General features: G+C 39.9%; 1 protein-coding gene and 1 long non-coding RNA gene across 3 annotated transcripts in view; both read left to right on the plus strand.

Moving 5' to 3' along the window:
- LOC147852560 (uncharacterized) overlaps positions 1-15,595 on the plus strand; it is a 60,030-nt gene extending 44,435 nt beyond the window's left edge. For both annotated transcript variants that reach the window (XR_015531470.1, XR_015531471.1), the window contains exon 4: positions 15,534-15,595. This is a non-coding gene — a long non-coding RNA (uncharacterized LOC147852560). The remainder of the gene's footprint in view (positions 1-15,533) is intronic.
- Positions 15,596-17,283: 1,688 nt separating this feature from the next.
- LOC147852562 (uncharacterized) lies at positions 17,284-18,478 on the plus strand. The gene is made up of 5 exons (XM_087333925.1): positions 17,284-17,560; positions 17,644-17,730; positions 17,823-17,945; positions 18,027-18,182; positions 18,267-18,478. The coding sequence occupies exons 1-5, from the start codon at positions 17,284-17,286 to the stop codon at positions 18,461-18,463; spliced, it is 840 nt and encodes a 279-aa protein (XP_087190051.1). The 3' UTR covers positions 18,464-18,478.
- Positions 18,479-21,950: the final 3,472 nt, after the last annotated feature.

Below are 21,950 nucleotides of genomic sequence, written 5' to 3' on the forward strand. Positions count from 1 at the left end.
AAAAACAATGCCCAACGAGTTCATACACTTCAAGCACTCGTCAATTACAAAATGATTGACGAACAACCGGTTGGTGAATTTCTTTAAATATGGCAAAAGAAATTCGATGATGTGTTAACTTAGGGATTAGAAATCCATGGTAAATTACAAAAGATTCTCCTTCTTGGTGCTCTTCCTCACTCGCAGCCCACTTTCAAAACCACCCAAAACTCTATAAATTGTTCAATAAAGTTGATCTTCTTGCAAATATTAGACAGGAAGAAATAATGCGTTCACAAAGGACTTCAAATTCAACTCCAAGCATGGCAATGGTAGCATACAAAAATAAAAGCTACAACCAAAGAGGAGAAAGCTCAAAGCCAAGGATAAAGAAAGATCAAAACACTCAACTACGAGGAATGCGGTTCAACAATACCTATTATAAAATATGTAAACGTACTAATCATACAACAAAAGATTGACACTCAAAGTCAAGTTTCAAGAATTATCAACCTTGGAGGCATGTACAAGCCCATCTTGTTGAAGAAGAAATGGATGATGATAAGGGATATCAAAATGGTGACAAGTATGACGGTGTTCTTCAAGCATTCACTGTCGAATCACTTCCCGTCATGACACCAAATCCAAGCAATGAAAAAATGACATATGGTATCTTGACATTGGTGCTACGAACCACATAACTCATGGAAAAGATTGGTTATCTAATTATATTGAAGTTCAACCCCTTATCATAGTAAGATTTGGTAACAATGGGACTCAACAAGGTATTGGCAAGGGTAAAATTCCTTTGGAGCTCACAAGAGGAAGACATTTCACAATCAATGAAGCTCTCTATGTCCCAGGAATCACCAAACACGTGCTATTGGTTAGTCAAGCAACGACAAATGGTACTATCATAGAATTTCATTGTAACCCTACTATTACTAAACATAAAGCCACAAATGCAAAACTTATTAGAACTTGTTGCAAATGAGGAGGATTATATCCTATAAAATGCATTTCTATCTCTCATTTAGATGCACATCATTCTACCCCAATACAATCCTCCATATCTTTAACCAATCTTCATTCTCTTTCTTCTCTATGGCACTTTCGTCTAGGCCATATGCATTTCAATGCTCTAAAAACATTACAATGTAATAATCTAGTCCATGGTTTGCCAAAAGAACCTTTCAAGCCCATCTCTTTGTGGGAAAGTTGTATCCTTGGGAAAATGCCCCAACAATCCTTTCCAAAACATTGATCTAGAGCCTCTACCCTTCTTGCCTTAGTAAATAGTGATCTATGTGGACCTTTTCCAACCCCTTCTCTTAGTGTAGCCAAATTCTTCATTAGCTTTATAGATGACTTTAGTCGCTTTACAATCTTGTATTTTCTCAAGTATAAAAGTCAAGCGTATAAAGCATTTAATGAATACAAGGCTCGAGTCGAAGTGCAAACATCAACAAAGATTAAAAACCTTCAAACCGATAGTGGTGGTGAGTATATGTCTCATGAATTTCAAACATTCTATCAAAATGAAGGCATACATCATAGAGTATTAACATCACACAAACCACAACAAAATGATGTATATGAAAGGAAGAATAGAACACTTCTCAATATGGCTCGGAGTATGTTACGACTTGCTCAATTATTGCCTCAATTTTGGGAGGAAGCGGTTTGCACCACTTGCTACATTCAAAATCAAGGATTGCAAAGATCTTTGGGGCTCCAAACCCCTTATGAACTATGACATGGTCACAAACCTAACCTAAGTAACCTTCGTATTTTTTGTTGTGATGCTTATTCTTTTGTGCCAACTGTTGAAAGAAACAAGCTAGATCCAAGAGCTACAAAATGAATTTTTATTGGATATGGAGAAGCTTCGAGATACAACGCTTACAAGCTATATGATCAACAAAAGTGAAGAATATTCTTTAGTCGCAATGTGTTATTACAAGAAAACGGGCTTGCTACAAAGGTTTTTCCTTCCCATCTCTCTTACCTACCTCCTTTATTAGCTACACCTACTCACTTACAACCATCCTCCTCAACCATCTCCAAATTTAAAAAATCTATCGGCCAAAGATGCACTTCGGGATTGGATTCTATCAAATGGAGAAAGGCTATGGAAGAAGAAATGAAGGCTTCAATTAAAAATGGTGCGTGGACCCTCATTGAGCCTCCAAAAGATCTTCAAATAATTGGTTCTAAATGGGTCTTACGCATCAAGTGTGATGGTAATGGGCAATCCAATTCGCTTGAAGGCTCGTGTACTTGTGCGAGGTTTTTCTCAAGTACCATGTATTGATTTTCGAGATACATTTAGTCCAACCCGAAAAATATGTGATTTTCGAATGTTCGGTGCTCTTGCCGCTCAACATGATCTAGAGTTGCATCACTTCATGGGCATTTAGATGAAGAACTTTATTTACAACCACCACAATTTTTTAACGATCCAAGTCATCCGACACATGTTTGTTGACTTCTTTAAATCTATTTACATCCTTAAGCAATCTCCACGAATATGGTATCACAAACTACACTCTTTTCTTATAAAAGTTGGATATCATCATCAAAACAATGAGCCAAATATCTATATTAGAAAAGTCAAATCCATTTTTGTTATCATTGGTGTCTATGTCGATGATTTGCACTTGATCTCTAACTCTAAATCTTATCTAAATAATGCAAAGAAGGAACTTGCATAAGCCTTTCCTATCACGGATTTAGGCCCTATGACACATTTTCTTGGCATTAAAGTAACTCAAAATGGAACAAATCATACTATCTCATTATCACAATCAAACTATATTAATCCCATTCTCCAAAGTTTTGATATGCTCCATAATAAGCCTATTAGTACTCCGCTTACCTCTCCTTGTAAACTCTCAAATGATGATTCTCCAAAAATAGAACGAGAAATTTCCGAAATGAAGGATGTGCCTTATAAACAAATCCATAAATGTATAAGATACCTAGAAAGATGCACACGTCCATATATTTGTTTTGCCATTGGTTTTGTTTCTCGTTTCATGGCCAATCCAAGACCAAAGCATTGGATCGCGGTCAAGCGATTACTACGATATTTGAAACATATTCAACATTATATGTTGACTTAATCGGCCACACAATCTGAGTAAACCACACTTGTGCAAGGATGGACAAACCCCTCCAGTCAACAAATTGGTTGGTGTTACTCCGATTGGGGGGTAGATGTGGATGACCGCAAGTCAACAGGTGGTTATGTTTACACAATAGCTGGCGATGCAATTTCGTGGAAGTTGAAGACATATACTACCGTAGCTTTGTCATCCACCAAAGTTGGATGTGTTGTCGCGGCTTTAGCGGCTAAAAGAAGCATATGGATAAAATCAATACTCGAGGAATTTCTCCAACTCTTGCATCAGTCTTGCGGTAAAGACATATGCACATCATTGCAGCTCAGTCAAGTCACTCTTTCCCATCAGTCCATGAGGTTTCCAAACCCCTGAATGATTCCAAAACTTGCATCAGTCTTGCTGTAAAGACATATGGACATTATTGCAGCTCAATCAAGTCACTCTTTCCCATCAGTCCATGGGGTTTCCAAACCCCTGGATGATTCCAAATCTTGCATCAGTCTTACTGTAATGACATGCACATCATTGCAATTCAGCAGGAAAATCAACCCCAATATTAATACAATGCTCTAGGACAATATCTAAAAGGTTCCTCAATTCAAAACCTTCATTGAAAAATGTTTCAATCATTGAAGTATGGTAAACACCCTCAAAGTATGGTAGATACCTAACTTTTGTATTCCTTATTTATTATAAGGTTTTTTTTTTTTAAGGTAAAAACTACAAGGTATTCCTTATTGATAACATACACATCCATTTGCATTCGAATGAAGAAGAATGTTTCCCAATGCATTCGAGTGTATTACGTACTATGGACCATTACTCTACAAGGTAATTTATGTATTTCCAATAATTATATTTCTGTGGATAGAAAACACAAGACTTCCATTCTTAAAAAATGAGTGTTTTCTTGGTTCTCAATTATCTTCAACAAAGAATTGAAGGCCTGCCACCAACATGTTGAGTCTCTTAATTTTGAACTTCAACATGGGCTAGACACGACATCTATCATGCACTTGAATGCTTCCATTCTTGGTCATTACATATAATTGCTAAGCCATGACATCTATCCCTAAAAATGTGCATGAGCTGGTTCAAATGATAGCATACTCAACCAAAGAACAACCATTCAGTCCCAGTCCCATACAGGAACATATTACCACAAGTGGGACAACCATTCAGCCCCATATCCAAAAAACATTTTCACAGGGGCACACTTTGTCTGCAAATTACAAATAGATGAACCGAGCAAGTAACAAACATGTGGTCAACAACCTCCCTTTAAGTCATTAATGAAATATAGACATGGTACTTACTCCATCGCTCTCCCTCTCCCTCTCCCTCTCTATCTTTATTATGACACGAACGAACATGCTATCCTTCAGCACAAAAGCTACAGCTTGTGGTTTTCCAAGCTCAAAAGATTTGAATGGAACAAAAAATACAGGCATTAGAGCAAAATACCAGTTACGCATATAATGTTGACAATAGTAGTCACTCGTTTTTCAAAAATGTTGCACAGAAAGGACACATTTCTGATCTGCTGGATGTTAAAAGAAATAGATGCCATGACCTTTTATTGATACAACTAGGAAGAATGAAGGCATACATACAATGATCCTTACTAACAAATGATTCTTTAACCAACAAATGAGTTATTCCTGTTGCATAAACATCACGTACAAGGAACAAATTTTCCACTCTTTCATTGATTATTTATTTAGCATAAAGGCTGAGGGTCAAGTATATGCACAAGCTAGGAAGATTGGAGGCATAAATGATATGGTACAATAATCTGAAAACCTATGGATTTCTAGTAACAGCAAATATTAAATACCCAAACTCCAGACATGTTAGACAGAAAGAGCCTATTATCTTGTTGTCTCCTGGATATCAAAGTTCTTGGTTTATACAAACCATCAAAGGCATACAACAGGTCATTGTTGACCTTCAATCAAACGGAGGCATAAATGAATAGCAAAACGAGAATCCTTGATATGTCTCCATTTGGACGGATGAACATCCATAAACAGAATGACATGCATGAACACACGAATTTCCCTAGTTTTTCATATGAAAGCAAAACGGAGTTCCACAATACGATGCAAAGGAATGGTTGGACCAAATTTTGATTGAGAGTAATGCATGAACATTACCAAAAGAAAATTCATATGAAAAGAAACTCAAACGAGTGTCTTTATCTTCAATGAGAACATACTCTCCACAAAATAACATGAGGAGAAAATCAAACAGAGTTTTCAAAAGAAATTTTTCTCGAATAATCAATGAACGCCAAAAACGAAAATCCTTAAAATGCCTCTGATTGGATGGATCAAAACGACGTTTTGTCCAAAACTCCACAAACAATATCACCCGAATGTAAAGAGATAAATCAAAGAAACTTCCCAAACTCAAATTTTGACTTGTAGTAATACACGAACGGAGATTTCCCTCTCGTTCTCTTTCTTTCTGTACAGATAATGAACGGAGGGAAAAGGAATTGTTTTTTACTTACAGTATTTTATCCACGCGTAGAAAAGTGATGTTATAAGAAGATGAATAAATCAAAGGAACCTGAAAAATGAGGGGAACAAAAAAACATCGAAGGTTCTATGAGAGAAAATCGAGAAAGATCTCCGTTGGGGTTTATCCAAAAGATGGTGCAAAGGACAATACCTTGTCACAGGAGATGGGGAAGTAGAGCTTGTTAGACTTGATGCGCTTGAGATAATCTCATTCAGAAGTAGAAGAAGAAGATATTTACATCCATCTTTATGTTGCAGAAAATGGGAAGGTTCGTTTAATCACTCCGTTGAATTCGTGCGAAATAGTGTTGAGCATTGGGGAAAAAAAAGTGAGTAGAAAGTGCTGCAGGAGATTTCACGTTCACGAGTGATGGAAAGCTGGTTCTACAGGTTCAGGCAAAGGCAAAAACCAAGTTCTTGGTCCTCCAATTGTACCCTCAAAACTAATTTCTTCTCTGAAACCGAAGCCAATAGTCTTATGGAGGCACTGTGATGCAAATAAGACTGAAAGAGTTTTCTGCGTAAGTCAAGTCGCGAGGAGAAGCTTGGTAAATGATGGAGGAGTTAGTAGACCTCCACGTTGTCTATCTGTGTGTGTGTGTGTGTGTGTCATGTACAGTTTAATGCGTGGATTTGTTCTTGACGTGAGGAGGATCATACTGCAGGTAGGTTTAGGAGATCAACAACTGTATCCATTTGAAGAAGAAAGAAGAAAAGGCACTTGGCTTGATCGATCAATACTAAGTTCTCTCTCTCTCTCTCTCTCTCTCTCTCTCTCTCTCTCTCTCTCTCTCTCTCTCTCACACACACACACACACACACACACACACACACACAGAATGGCTCCAATCAATGGCCACCTCACCTCCACTGAAACACAGAGAGAGAGATGATGATGATGATGATGACATCTTCTTCATGGCAGACAGAATGCTGCAGCAGGCATTTCATGGGATTGAAGAAGAATCAGAGATGAATGAAGGGCGGCAAAGCATTTCATTGAATGTGAATGAGAGAGAGAGAGAGGAATCATTCATTCATTCGAGACTATAATTTGCTTTTGATTTTGTAGATATGTACGTATGTATTAATTGCATGTATGTACATATGTTTGTATGCATTAAGTAGAGATGATGGGATGGATGATATATGTACTTACCATCCACCCCCCATGCATGTCATGGGTCATCATGGTCATGCATGCATGGCATGAGCTGGTTTATATTATAAATTTATATCAATATGCATGAGGAGGCATGAGTTTCAGTGACATTATAAACGAATCCTTGCGTACATTATAAATGTGTGTGTGTGTGTGTGGTCGATGAATGGGCAATATGGTCACAAATTGTGGGGAGATGATGATCATGGCAAATGCGGGCTCAGCAGTGGGCAATTGTTCAAATGATCTTCTGAGGGTCTCTCTCAAGACCTTTTATTGATACGACTAGGAAGAATGGAATCATTCATTCGAAACTGTTATTTGCTTTTGCTTTTGTACATATGTTATGCATGCATGTATGTATGTATGTATTAACTAGGGAACTAGGGATGATGAATCATGATGTACCTACCATCTACCCCCATGCATAGATGGGTCATCATGGTCATGCATGCATGCATGAGATGGTTTATTATATCAATATGCATGAGGAGACATGAGCAAAAGCATGAGTTTGTGACAACATCTCTATTATCATGATTTGGAGGATCGGTGGGGATGGAGATGGAGAAAAGCAGGAACTAGATAATGAGCTACTTCTTCTTCGTATTCTGTTGCTACTTCTTTCGCAGACTTTTCGTACGTTCAAGCCATTAAATGAATAAATACATGAAATACATAAATGAAGTGGAATCATTTGAATTATTTTTTGTTTGTATAAATATTAATGAGATGATGGGATTGCATGCCATGCATGAGATACATATCATGGACATGCATTAGATATCATGGACATGTCGCGAGTTTCACATTCGTGGACATAAAGGAAAGTCGACGGATGGCAATATGGCCATGGCCTAACATATTAGTAAATTCACACATTGTTACCTTCTCCAAGTTTGTTTTGAGAGATGGTTAGATCCATATAAAGTAATAAACGTGTTCATGCAAGCATACAAACGTTTGAAATGGGAAATTTAGGTGTTTCTTGTTTTTTCTTATTTATCCTTTTGTGTTATTGATGATGAGCTCACCCTAGTGGTAAGTTGTTGTGCTACTATCACTTATGTATGTCTTGGGTTCGAATTCCAATTTTCTCCCTATCTCTCTCTCTTTAGTGTGATGTCATAATAAATTTTTATGTTAGCCTCATGTTTTCTTATACGTTTTATGAGTTTTTGAACGTTTGATTATAATGTATAATGACATCTTTTTATTCAATCCCTATAGTTCATACTCCTTTTTTTGTAAAGTTCTAAAGTGAAGAAATTGATACCTTCACTAGTTGCAAGATGAGAACATCGATAATTGCAAGATGAGCTCATCATCAATACAATTATGTCTTTGAATTATTTGATTTTTATGTTTGTGCTTTCTAATGTTTAGTAGTTAAGTAATTCCTAAGTTTTGAACTTTCAATTTTTTATTCAATCAATATATAAGATAGACCATAGTTATTTTTTTGAAATTCCAATCTTTATTTTTTTCCCAACTTTGAAATAATTTACCATACATGTTTCATTGAATCATTCTCGAATGTGAATGCACGTATGGTAGATCACATTGGGCTATCAATAAGAAGGAATGGGATCATGTTAGCATATTAATTTATTCAATTTAGTTGCATTGATCCAATCTTCCATTAAAATCTTCATCCTAGATACAATATGTCACTTAGACTATGCATTCTATACACGTGGATAAGTGTGAGGGTTAAACGAGAATGTAAAGAAGGGGAGAATTACTTTTAATCCTCGGGATTGAGACAACCCATTAGGCCAAGTGTGAACTTGCTTGGGGGCCTTGGGTATCGCTATAAATAAGAGGCCTAGCTACCCTCATTTCATCATCTTGTTCACTACGTCGAGACTCTGTCTTGTGGTGGGTCAACTCTTGTAGCGAGCGCGCCAACACCAGGTACGACTCAACGCCACTGGAAGCTATTGTGCATGTTGTGCTTGAAATGTATTTTTACCACAGGAAAATTGTGGTCATGTCTCCAATGCAAATTTATTGTGGCTTCCACCATTGCCTACCAATGTGTGAGTTAAATACCACATTTTTCCTGCATGGTTACGAATTAGTACCCATTCATGGTTGGTCATTCTGTGTTCTAATCTAACACCTTTGTATTGTTGCATGCAATGGCAAACTCCAACTCACAAATTGCTCATAATTCATAATAATAAAAACAGGAACAAAGCATCGAGGATAATTGTGATGGCCCTGCATTGTATGTTCAAAAGCCTAGGTTAGCAAATTGACATTCTATTTCCTTCGTCAGTTCTGTTCAGAAAAATAGGAAATACAACAATATTTCTCTCTCCCCCTTTCTGTAACTAACTTTACTAAAGTATAAAACCCTTCTCGGGAGCTAAATATTATACAACATTCTTAATGTATGTACAGTAGCGAAATATGACAAGGTCTATTGGGAAATCGTTAGTATGAAATGCATAATTCGTCAAAGGTTGCCATTCGTAACGAATCCTTGACAAACTTGATGGACCACCACGAGGCAAAAGGAATGATAAAGGTGTGTGTATTCTTACCTCCTCTTGTCCATTCCCTTGTAGAAACTTGGAAGGGATATTGAATAAAAAGCCACAATGGGTGACATAGTGAAAGAGCCCTTGGCTTGTATAAGTAGACACTGAGCAGGACAAAAGATCAACAATGGAAGGGGCCTTGTTTACTCCACCCGGCAACTTCTACTGCAACCACATGTGTTGCTTTTCCTTTTACCATTACACGGACACATCAACCCTTTCCTTCATCTAGGGGAACAGTTGAGCACCTTCCACATTTTGTTGACACTCCTTGTCCTTGGCCCATCGCAATTGGCCTCCAATGGCACCCTACAAACTCAATCCCACCCTACACACCAATTCAAATGGAACAAAGGAAACACATACTATGTTCCAATTCCATCAAACAAAAGAAACACATTCCTCAAGTCATGATGATGATGTGAGTGTTGTCATTTTGTAGTAACTTTAGGAATAATACAGTGACATTGTCTACTTCTTTGAGTCTCTCTCTCTCTCTCGGTGTATTGTTCAGTTCTTGATCTTGATCTCTACTAAGTTGTCTTTCCCTTGTTTAATTTTGTGAGAAGAACAACATGCGGAAGCAACAGAAGCAAAACGTAGGAAAACACAGGTTTAATGGAGAGCTTGGACACACACACACAGTACGCAGGAGAAAGAGAGAGAGAGAATACACACAATTTGTTCAAAAAATAATACTCAGTCTGTACATAGAATGTGCTCAGTGAGCACTTTTATACAAGTCCATATGGACTAACAGAAGTATTGACACGTACTTCAATGCTCATAAATGAGCTTCACACTAACTCCCAAAATATATTCCTATGTGGAATATCTTTCCAACGGCCTCGCGGTTTACGCATCGCTACGACTTCTTGTTGCGCACCAGTTTGTGCACCCGGTTTGGCCTAACCGATCGGTCCCAACCGATCCGGTTCTTGGCTTGCACAACCGATCCGGCCAATGTTGAGATTGTATCGCAACACTCCCCCTTAAGCTCAACTTGAGGCTCTTCTGGTTCTTCCAGATCACCGCTCCGGTTTCTTCTAGATTCATGCCTCGCTCGTGCTCCTCGACCTGTTCGATTCCGCGTGCCTCGACCTTTCCAATTGGCTTGTATGCTCGTGCAACCCTTCTCAGCTCCCTTGTTGTCGCGGTGTTGGCGCCTCTTCGGTTGCCCTTTCTTACGCTTGACCCTCGGTTGATTCGGCGTCTCCGAACCGAATCGGCTTCCTCTAATCGGTTTTCGCTCTCATTCGAGTTAGCTTCATCTCCCCCATGCTTGGCTGGCTTCGGCTCTTTCATTCGACTGCTGACCTCACGTCCACTTTCGAACTCTTTCGCGGATCCGCCCTCGGTTTCTTCAACCAACCCGAAATCGAATTCGTCATCCGACTCGGCGTCATGGTCTCTTCTGCTCCATTCCTGCTGCCTTCTGTGGTCTTCCAGGACTTCTCTTCCCCTCAAGTTCAGCACATCAAGGCGTCACAACCCAAGTGCACCTGAGAATTGCCACAACTTGTCAAGACCAAGAGGCTTGGTGAAAATGTCGGCGGTATGCCAAGCCGTTGGAACATACTGAAAGTTCGACTTCACCGGAGAGGCCACGCTTGTGGACAAAGTGGTAGTGCACCTCAATGTGCTTAGTCTGGGCGTGGAAGATAGGGTTCTTCGCTAATTGGATGCTGCTGAGGTTGTCGCAATAGATCGTCGTCGGATCGGACACCTCCATCCGCAAATCCTTAAGTAGTCGTTTCAGCCAGATGGCTTCGCATGTTGCGACATCGGCTCCTCTATACTCGGCTTCAGTGCTCAACAATGCAACCGTCGGCTGCTTCTTCCTACTCCATGCGATCGCAACACTCCTAAGAGAGAACGCGAATCCGGATGTGGATTGGCAATCGTCGGGGTTTCCAGCCCAATCAACATCGGTGTAATTGACTAACTGCGCGGCAATATCGGTCCGATATAGTAGGCCCCCGTCGTTAGTGCCACTAACGTACCAGAGTACGCGTTGTGCGCATTGAAGGGGCTCCTCAGTTTTCCGCACCATGAACTGACTAATCACACCGACCGGCTAACTGAGGTCTCGTCGAGTGATAGTCAAGTAGATGAGGCTTCCGACAATCTGTCGGAACCTCGTTGGGTCGCAAACCTTTCCAAAGTCGGGGCGAAGCTTGACGGTTCTATCCAGAGGAGTCGAGACGGACTTACAATCTGGCATCCCGAACTTGAAGAGCATACCTAGCACGTAATGCCATTGGCTAATCAGTATGCCTTTGGGGGTACTGATCACTTCGATCCCGAGGAAGTAATGAAGGTCCCCCAGGTCCTTCATGTCCAACGATGCTGCGAGCTAGAGCTTTACACGGTCTATTTCACCTAGGTCGGCGCCGGTGATGACCAAGTCATCAACATAAAGTAAAATACTAACCGGCCCGAGTCGACCTTGCCGAATGAACAAGGAAGAGTTCGATTTGGACGTTGCAAATCCCATCCAACGCAATCGCTGAGTGATTTTTGTGTTCCAAGCACGCGGGGCTTGCTTTAGTTCATAAAGGGACTTCTTCAACCGGTAGACCGCCGAGGTGTTCATTCCGAAGTGAAATCCGGGGGGTTGTACCATGTACACCTGTTCCTCAAGCTCGCCTTACAGGAACGCATTCTTGACATCCATCTGATGTAAATGCCACCCCTTCGCCGTAGCTACCTCAAGCAAAACACGGACGGTCGTCATCTTTGTGACTGGCGCAAACATCTCATTGTAGTCGATGCCGTATTGCTGCGCGTAGCCTTTCGCTACTAACCGGGCCTTGTATCAGTTGACCGAGCCGTCAATGTTGTACTTGACCTTGTACACCCACCTACATCCGATTGGCTTCACATCCTTCGGTGCGTCAACTAGGTCCCAGGTTTCATTCTCCGCCAATGCATGCATCTCTTCCTCCATTGCGGCATGCCAATTTGTGTCCTTCGCCGCTTCTGCATAGCTCTCTGGCTCACCCACTTCCGCTACACGTGTCATGTATGCATAGTGATGCGCCGTGTACTCGTTGTATCCGAACCGCACAACAAGGTTCTTCTGGCAGGTAGATCGGCGTAATTGCTCATTAGCCGATGTTGAGGCTTTCTTGGTTGACGCGGACTTCACTCTCGAAAGTCCGTCATCTCTCTTCTCGGAGTCGGATTTGCGTCGATCCGACTTGCCCTTATCCGTGCCGTACTCCGGCATCTTCTTCTTCCCTTTTTCCTTTCGCGTAAACCATCTCCTTGGCTTCTTGCGCGGGGAATGCACGATCGAGTCTCCACTACTTGCCGACTCTTCTTTGGACTGGTCAAACCAACCCAGTCGCTCGTTCGGTCCACTTAGCCTAAATGAAATCGGACTCTCATCGAGTCTTGATTTCATTGTCATCCGGAGGCATTTAAGCCTCACTGACCTCATCGTCAGAACTCAGGTCCGAAGATCTGCCTTTTCCTCTTCCAAGAAGGAATCCTTGGTGCTTGGAGGATTGTGCGTATGCTACCTTTTCCTCTCCCAAGAAGAATTATGGGGTTGATCTTGTTACTCATGCTTGTGTTGCATTAAATACCATCACTTTAGTTTTATTTAGATATCTTTATCCATACAAAATACTTTTAAAGCATTTTGATACCTTTGTAGTCTTTTCGGGGGTGTCAACAACATAATATCCCCAACAGACTATCCATCGACACAATATCATCAACATATAGTAATATTTGTATGGATATATATGCTAGCCATGCTCTTGGATTGTTCAATCCCTCTATGTAATGTGACACCTCATCTATATAAAGACCAAATAGAGTAGGTAACAAATGGTATCCTTGTTTTACTTCAATTGTGCTACCCACATCATCTGACCACCATGAGACCGCTTTGTTTCTGATACCATAGTCATGCAATGATAGATTCCCCGTTGCATATTTATAAGGATGTTGAGGGCATCTAATTGTTGCATGAGTTGCGAGCATGTCTCATTGTCAAGGTTTTTTTAGAAATCCACAAATCAACAATAAATCCCCTTACTATGGGCTTTGCCCTCCTAAATAAGGGCTAAAAGTGTCAATATGTCAACATCCATCAATGGTAGATGTTGGCTCCATATATGCACTAACCACACAATATACATTATGGTAAACCTTAAATGCTTCCCACATGATGTCGAATTTGTTTCCACTCAATTCAAGTCTCCGATATCTTTAATCCATTGCGTTGAAATCACTCTTCAAAATCACACCCAAATGACCTTATTGATAAACATGATTATGAGATTGTAATTTATTCACTCAAATAATATTGGTGCAAGCAATTGTTTTTGTATTTTACACTCTTCAAGTTTCGGCTTGAAGGGCTTGCTACAAATTTGTGTCGAGTATAAAATGCAAACCATTCTCCTTGCTACAAATTTATTCTACATGTCATGTGATCATAATGGCAACATACTCACAAATGTTTCGTGGAGCTATATCGTTCGAGAACATGTTGCATCAACTCAATGCCAAATGTCGTACTCCATAACTAGGAGTCATGTAGGTACTTGGGGGTATAAGTAGTTCCCAATCATGATAGTCTTGTATTATAGTGATCTCTTGCTCTTGTAATCATCACACGAGCACCTTGGGTATATGGACTACACACAAGAGCAACAATCGAGGAATCTTTCCAAACAACCTAACACTAATCAACATCTCATTCTAGATATGGCATCATGATGACATTTCATTGAATCAATTCTCCTTTTCAAGAGTGTTTTGTGCTACGACCTTTGGCATAGCTGCATATTCCTTTCACATACTTGGGCTTCACCAAACAAAGAACATCTTAGGAAAATGCTAAACTTATATTTCCAAAACCATATCCATTATTTTCACTAAACTTGGATGCCAAGCTGAAGGAGCAACTCTTCTACGAGCACCTCCAATGAGAATGATTATACGCACACACATACACATACACATACACATACACATCCACATCCACATACACATCCACATCCACATACACATAGACATACACATACACATACACATACACATACACATACACATACACATACACATACACATACACATACACATACACATACACATACACATACACATACACATACACATACACCTACACCTACACCTACACCTACACCTACACCTACACATACACATACACATACACATACACATACACATAAAATTCGAGACATTTGGGCATCCACCCATGCATAAATGACCACCATGTCCCGTGCATCGCATGTAATCCCATTAACTCATTAATAATTTACACAAACAAAACATAATTCAAATGATTCAAATAATTTACATGCCTGCGCAGGAAGAAGAAGAAGAAGCTCATCATCTCCATCTCACAGACACAAACTCACACTCACACACACACACACACACACACACAGAGTTAGGGCTATTGCCTCATTCATGATTTACCAACCTTGCCTTCCCGACTTCACTTATGCAGAGAACGTCTTCAATCTAAATGCTAGTATTATTCCCCCAAAACAAAGCATTGCCAAGGCAGAGATGATGGCCTCTATTGAGAAAGGAAGCCACGATCACATCCCATCTACAAAGCCCAAGAATACACAGAAATCAAATCTATGTAATGCTTTTGCTCATATCAAACCCAATGCTGTAGGTTAATCGTAGTGATTTATGGTTCATTGCAGCATGTAGGGGGATGGTTTACACTTTGATGGTACAATGAAGGGCCAAGAGCTCAGTTTTTGCGTTTATAAAGCTTTATATCACGAGGCATGTGTATGATCATTGATACGGTATGCACTATTTCAGGTGGCACGAGTATGATGTGTCACCGATTGATGAATTCAATGTAATAATATGCTTTTTTGTTAGCTAATTAGGGGTCTAAACACACAATGCAAGAGAAACCCCAACAAAACCCTAAAGTCTTGATCTTTCTTTTCTTTCTCATTGAACCATTGTTGTTTTTGTTCCTCTCTCTTTTCAGGTTCCTTGGATGTACTCAGCTTCTTACAGCATCGCTTTCCTTGGTTTGGATCAAAATCTGTAAGTTAAGAGTAAAAAGTTGGAGAAAGTGTAGAGAGATTTGAAGAAAAGAAATAAACGGGGAAAGTTAGAGAATGAGGCGGCCACTTGTCCTAATTTTCATTACTGTTTAATCATGTTTTGCTAGAAGTAAACAATCTAAAACTTTTAGTTTGGGAAATATCTTCGATTTAGAGCTTCACATTCAGGTGAGTTTCCCAGAAAACGTCATCTTCATTTATCCTTCATCCAATCAGATACATTTGAAAGAGTTTGTTTTTTGCTTTCATTGGAAATCGGGTAAATGCTTTGGTATAAAGTCTATTTGGATTTTTTGTTCTGAATCGTCATCCCATCCTCTTTTGTTGAGATTTGGATCGTGCATTTAATGGAGGTCTTGTTTTCATTGGAGATTGAGAAAAGATGTTCGAGAAATATCTCTTTGATCTTTTGTCAATGTTGGTGCCATGTTCTCCATTGACATTTGGGATCATTCATCCCTTTTGATTCCTATTGTGGAACTTCAATTTTTTTCCCATATGAAAAACTAGGAAAATTTTGTTTGGGAAGTATCTCTTTTGCTTGTTTCTTAGTGTCATGCATTCTGTTTATGGTGATTCATTCTTCAGATGCATCCACATGGAGACATATAAATGATTCTCGTTTTGCTGTTCATTGCAAATCAGGGAAAATTAGTGTGTGAAGGATCCATTTGATTTGTTCCTCTTTATCTATCTAGACTAGACATAACTTTGATCCAAACAAATGGGCCTAGGTTAAGGAATATCTTTTTTTCCTTATTTTTGGAAGTCTGTGAGAATTCATATGGGAGAAATCTTCCCTCATTTTGTTCCATGATGTTCATGCCACAAGCATCCCTTTGATTCATCCAAATAGAGGCATATTACTGCGTTTGTTGTGAGGAAGCAAATGCCGAAGGATAAGCATATTTTTGAACCTATATTAATGTTGCCACGGAAGATGATTTCCTTGAGGTACCATCTTATGCATCACCTCCAGTATTTAGTGTCCCTTAAATTAAGTTGTTAGCAGGATCTCTATTAATCACGAACTTAATGTAATTAACCAATAATTAAAAAAACCACAACGATTATATTCAATACCATAGAATGCTCAAACCATTGCCCTCCCACAGTATATGGTAAAGTGGCATGTGTCTGAGTCTTAACATGGAGAGGCTCGAGGCTAAAGGAATAGGCAAGGTTCCTGAGGTTAAACAGTCCAACATACACAAGGCAAAGCTATTGTATGTGCTACTTTTCTGATTACATTAAGTCACCTTAACAGTGCACATATGCATTCTTCACATCATGAGAGGTTGGAATTTGCTCCTGCAATTTGCTTCATCTTTTCATTGCGATTGCGATCATCGCGAGTCAAAACATAGAAAAATTGCGAGAGAGAATACCAGTATTACCAGAAAGAGGATAATACTCTTTAACCAGAAGAAAAAAACTAGAAAGAAAGAGTATTCTACGGAAAGAAAGAGAAAAATGAAGAGAAAGAAACCGAGGGCATCCCAGCCGTTGAAAAATAAAAGGACGGCATGAGCCGTGGGCCGTCGGATGGACGTCAGGATCCAACGACCCACGATTGCGTACACAAAACGCAAAACTGTCTTCTGCCCTTTTTCCGACAGAAGAACAGTAGAGACAAAGCATTTCGAACACACACAGAAAGAGAAAGAAGAGAGCCTTTGAACACCATCGCCACCCATTCATCGAGACGGCCTGAACAGCAGTTGCCTTGCAGAGTAAGGAGGAACCCACATTCTTAATATATGGAAATGACAAAATTACCTGCAGAATCGTATACTAGTTAGTATGGTAGGACATTACCTGCAGAATCGTATCTGATCAATTGTCGATCGTTCTAATAGGATGGCTCCTGCTGGCGTAGACAGAGATACCCAAATCATTCCTAATGATGAATTCGCAGGATTACTATTACATGAGACGGAAGTGGAAGACTTCCAACAGTTGGTGCTTCAATTGCTCCACCAAACAGAAGATGATGAATCAATCAGGGTTGACTACTTGGAACTTCCCGTCACATCAACGTCCCACGACAATGTGGACATATATGCAGATGAGCTGGAGCAATTCCTGCTCCTGCACCAGGAAAATCAAGAGATACCTGAAGCTCTGACATCCGCAGGTCCATTAGGAGCTTCCAATATCAATAAATGTGTGCGAATAAAAATAGTAAACATGTTTCTGAAATGTTTATGCATGATACAGCTGCAGCGGGTTCCACAGAATCTCCCGTCACATCTGTCTGCATAATTGAAGACAGTCGTGAAGATCCACCAGCTCTGAGATCAGCAGGTGAATTAGGAAACTCCTGCTTTCCCATTCTGTTAATATATGCAGAGACCCAATACCTAAATCATTTTCTAACTTATATCATGACGCTGCAGCTGGTTCTACTGCGCCTCCCATGAGACCCTTTTCCGACAATTATGGACAGGAGCGGGATCTTGATGAAGATCATAAAAGAATCAAATGGAGTTTTGAATATCCTCCAGTTCGAACATCAGCAGGTGGATTAGCAGCTTCTGCGCATAAGTACAATGCCAATCAATATGGGCAAATGACTAAATCATTTTCTAACTTGTATATAGATTATGAAGCTGGAGCTGGTTCTACAGGGCCTCCTATCACATCGATTTCAGATATGTATGCAGAGGATCTGGAGGAGCAATTATTACGCCTTCTTGAGGAAGACCAAGAAATAATCGAAGGGATTCCTGAATATCCTTCCCCAGCGACATCAGCAGGTGAATTAATAGCTTCTGCTCATAACTGCAATGTCAATATAATGCATCGATAAATTGAGTACATAACTTTCTAACTTATATTAGATCGTAAAGCTGCAGCTGGTTCTATAGAGGCTCCCATCAGACCATTTGCTGACAATTATGTAGAGGAGGTAGGGCTTAATGAAGATTATGAAAGAATTGAATGGAGTTTTGAATATCCTCCAGCTCAGACATCAGAAGGTGAATTTGTAGTTTCTGGGCATAAGTACAATCTCAGTCAATATGGGCAAATGACTTAATCATTTTCTAACTATTATATAAATCATGAAGTTGCAGCTGGTTCTACAGTGCCTCCTATCAAATCAATTTCAGATATGTATGCAGAGGATCTGGAGGAGCAATTATTACTCCTTCTTGAGGAAGACCAAGAAATAATGGAAGGGATTCCTGAATATCCTTCCCCAGCGACATCAGCAGGTGAATTAATAGTTTCTGCTCATAACTGCAATGCCAATATAATGCGTCGATAAATTGAGTACATAAATTTCTAACTTATATTAGATCGTAAAACTGCAGCTGCTTCTACAGAGGCTCCCATGAGACCATTTGCTGACAATTATCTAGAGAAGGTAGGGCTTGATGATGAAGATAATCAAAGAATTGGTTGGAGTTATGAATATCCTCTATCTCGGACATCAGCAGGTTAATTAGTAGCTTCTGCGCATAAGTACAGCGTCAATCAATATGTGCAAATGACTAAATAACCTTCTAACTGTTATATAGATCATGATGCTGCAGTTGGTTCTACAGAGCCTCCAATCACAACATTTTCAGATATATATGCAGAGGATCTGGAGCAGCAATTGCTGCTCCTACTTGATGAAGACCATGAAATAATGGAAAGGGGTCCTCAATATCCTCAGGCAGCAGCGACATCAGCAGGTGAATTAGTAGCTTCTGCTCATAACTATAATGTGAATAGAGAGTGCATTGGTAAATTGACTCCGTAACCTTCTAACTTATATTAGATCGTAAAGCTGCAGCTGGTTCTACAGATTTTCTACTTGAAGAGCTGCAGCAGCAGACAAATGGCACAACCATGATTGAGGCGATGAAGGCAGAGTTGGCTGCGATCCTGCTAAATGCCGAAGGCGGGTTGAAGAAGAGGCTGAGCGCACCAATGACGACTACCCAATTCAAGGTTTTGGACGCCTTTTTCAAGATTGGTCTTCCTACATTACCATTATGCCCTCATTGCAAGACGAATGTCCACGTAGAATTTCGATATTTTAACAACCGAACGAAAACTCGATTGGTTCAGCCTCGCTTCGGCTGCAAGGTTTGCTTTGCGCCACCCCATTCTCCAGAGAAAGAATGGAACCAGCAAAAGCAGGAGGAGAATGTGAATAATAGGAAGAAGCTGGAGTTTACTCTTCACCAAGAGGAATTGGAAGTGCTGTCTTGTGCCTGGGGAGGGCTTCAAATGCTGCTGCAACGTTTCTGGTCGATGCCACATGTCATCGAAGTTCTGGAGACCAACAAATATATTCCGTGTAGCAGCCGCCGCAAGTCTGAGAGTCCAACCAAGTCATCGCCAAAGAGGAAGAGGAGATCGTGGGAGTCGAAGCAGGTCAATAATGGTGGTAGTACTGCTGAGAACATGATTGATCATCAGATGCCTCTTATTAGAGATCATCATGATGAGGATATGTTGTGGATGGAATCTTTTAATTCCATCATCGCAGCAGAAAGGCTAGGTAGTAGTTCTGCTGCCTATAGCCCTAGCAATACTAATCCTAACAATAATGATAGTGATTGGTATCATGATTACTATATGAGTTGCAGCAACCTGAACAATAACAACATTGCTGCTTTCACTTGGTAACTATCTTCTCAACTACATTAATATAATTACCAAGTTTGCTCACTAAAGGGGTTGATCTGCTAATGATGTTTGATATCGTTAAATGTTTGATGTTATACAGAGTTAAAGGTTTGACCTGCTTAGTTTCACAATTATCCGTCATTAATTCTTTTCTTATATAAAGTATTATTTATTTTACGGTCTTCTGCTGCGATGCTTGCTTGCCTAGTTGTTTGCAGTCAATATATACAAGATATGATGTGGTCCTCATGTTTCTTGTAATTGTTTCTTTCTTAATCTCATCCATTACTTCTGTTAATCTTTTTTTTCATAATTGATTATCAACTGGTTGGGGTTTTGTTAATTTATTAAAGAAGGTATTTCAGCTAAATATATATTCATAACACATTCTATTTGGTCCTGCTCCTGACAACCTTGTTCAGTATAAACTTCGCACAGGTGAAACAACAGACTGAAATGTACATACATTTTAAGCTTTGAATTTTCCAATGTTTGCAGGAAGCAAGGAGGGGCAATGTCTTTACTGTTGATATACAATATGGTAGCCCTCTTTACTGTGCCATGGAATTGTAGAATTGCCCTGTATTGTTAAAGATGTCTCTTACATCGCGGTCATAGCATCTGGCCATAACATCTAGCCGTGATTGTTTCCCATCAAGCAGCTCTTGGGAACAGAACGAGAGCTGCTCGTGTTGTACCTTGAACTTCACAACCACCATCATATAATTGAGGGAAACTGGCTGAGCAAATCCATGTATCCCACTCAGACACATGGGGATCATGGATGGATGGGCTTGCTAACTGTGTCAACCATGCCATCTGTACGCATGAAATGTTGATGGTAATTCTTGTTATTTCAACATCTGGACCAAGACAGGTGGTGCCTAGATTTGGCTGAAAAGTCTGCCTGATATCATTATCTTTGCAATGCACCAATACCTCACAAGAAGAAGCCTGTCAGAGAAAGAAGAGAAGTGGTGCCACATGAGGAGAAGAAGATGCAGGATGAAGATTTGGACTGGCTGGAAGTGCGTACAGAGGAGGATGTTATTGGAAGCCAACAAATCTATCCCACTGGAGCAGCACCAACGAGAACCATAGAATCGGTCCTGTGCAGCAGCTCCAACTGAGAATAATTAATTATAACTGTAAATAAAATGGTTATATGGGCAGCAAGAAGAGGTGGTGATTGTAGTAAGATGCAAAATGTATATGGTTTTGGAAATGGTAATTTAGGTTTTCCATAAGATGGTCTTGTTTTGATGATGCCCAAATATCATGGAAGGATATCCGAGCAATTGATATCTACTAAGAGTTCTTCCATGAGTGTGGAAGATGAAATGGTGAAGAGAATGCCGGAGTATCGTATGTGAGAGCTAGATGTGTCATTAGCACCAGCATGACTCCTGGTCTAAAGTAGGGCATATTTTGTACATGAACATATACTCCATCTCAATGGGCTGAGCATGCCAATGGACATGAATGGATGGGCTCCTGGAAAGAATCCTGCCTCTTTATTGTTTGGACATGATCCTCCCTATTGTTTCCTACAGCACCTCCAATGAGAATGATTATACGAGCAACAAGAAGTAAACAACCAAGAAGAGTTGCTCATTGGGCTTGGCATCCAAGTTTAGTGAAAATAATGGATATGGTTTTGGAAATATAAGTTTAGTATTTTCCTAAGATGTTCTTTGCTTGGTGAAGCCCAAGTATCTGAAAGGAATATGCAGCTATGCCAAAGGTCGTGGCAGAAAGCATTCTTGAAAAGGAGAATTTATTCAATAAATTACATCATGATGCAATATCTAGAATGAGTGGTTGATTAGTGGTCGGTTGTTTGGAAAGATTCCCCGATTGCTGCTCTTGTGTGTAGTCCATATAACCAAGGTACTCAAGTG

This window comes from Azolla caroliniana, unplaced genomic scaffold, assembly GCF_043228905.1.
Source record: "Azolla caroliniana isolate FFs.n. ecotype wild unplaced genomic scaffold, voAzoCaro1.0.p SCAF_18, whole genome shotgun sequence".
In the NCBI taxonomy this organism is placed as follows: domain Eukaryota; kingdom Viridiplantae; phylum Streptophyta; class Polypodiopsida; order Salviniales; family Salviniaceae; genus Azolla; species Azolla caroliniana.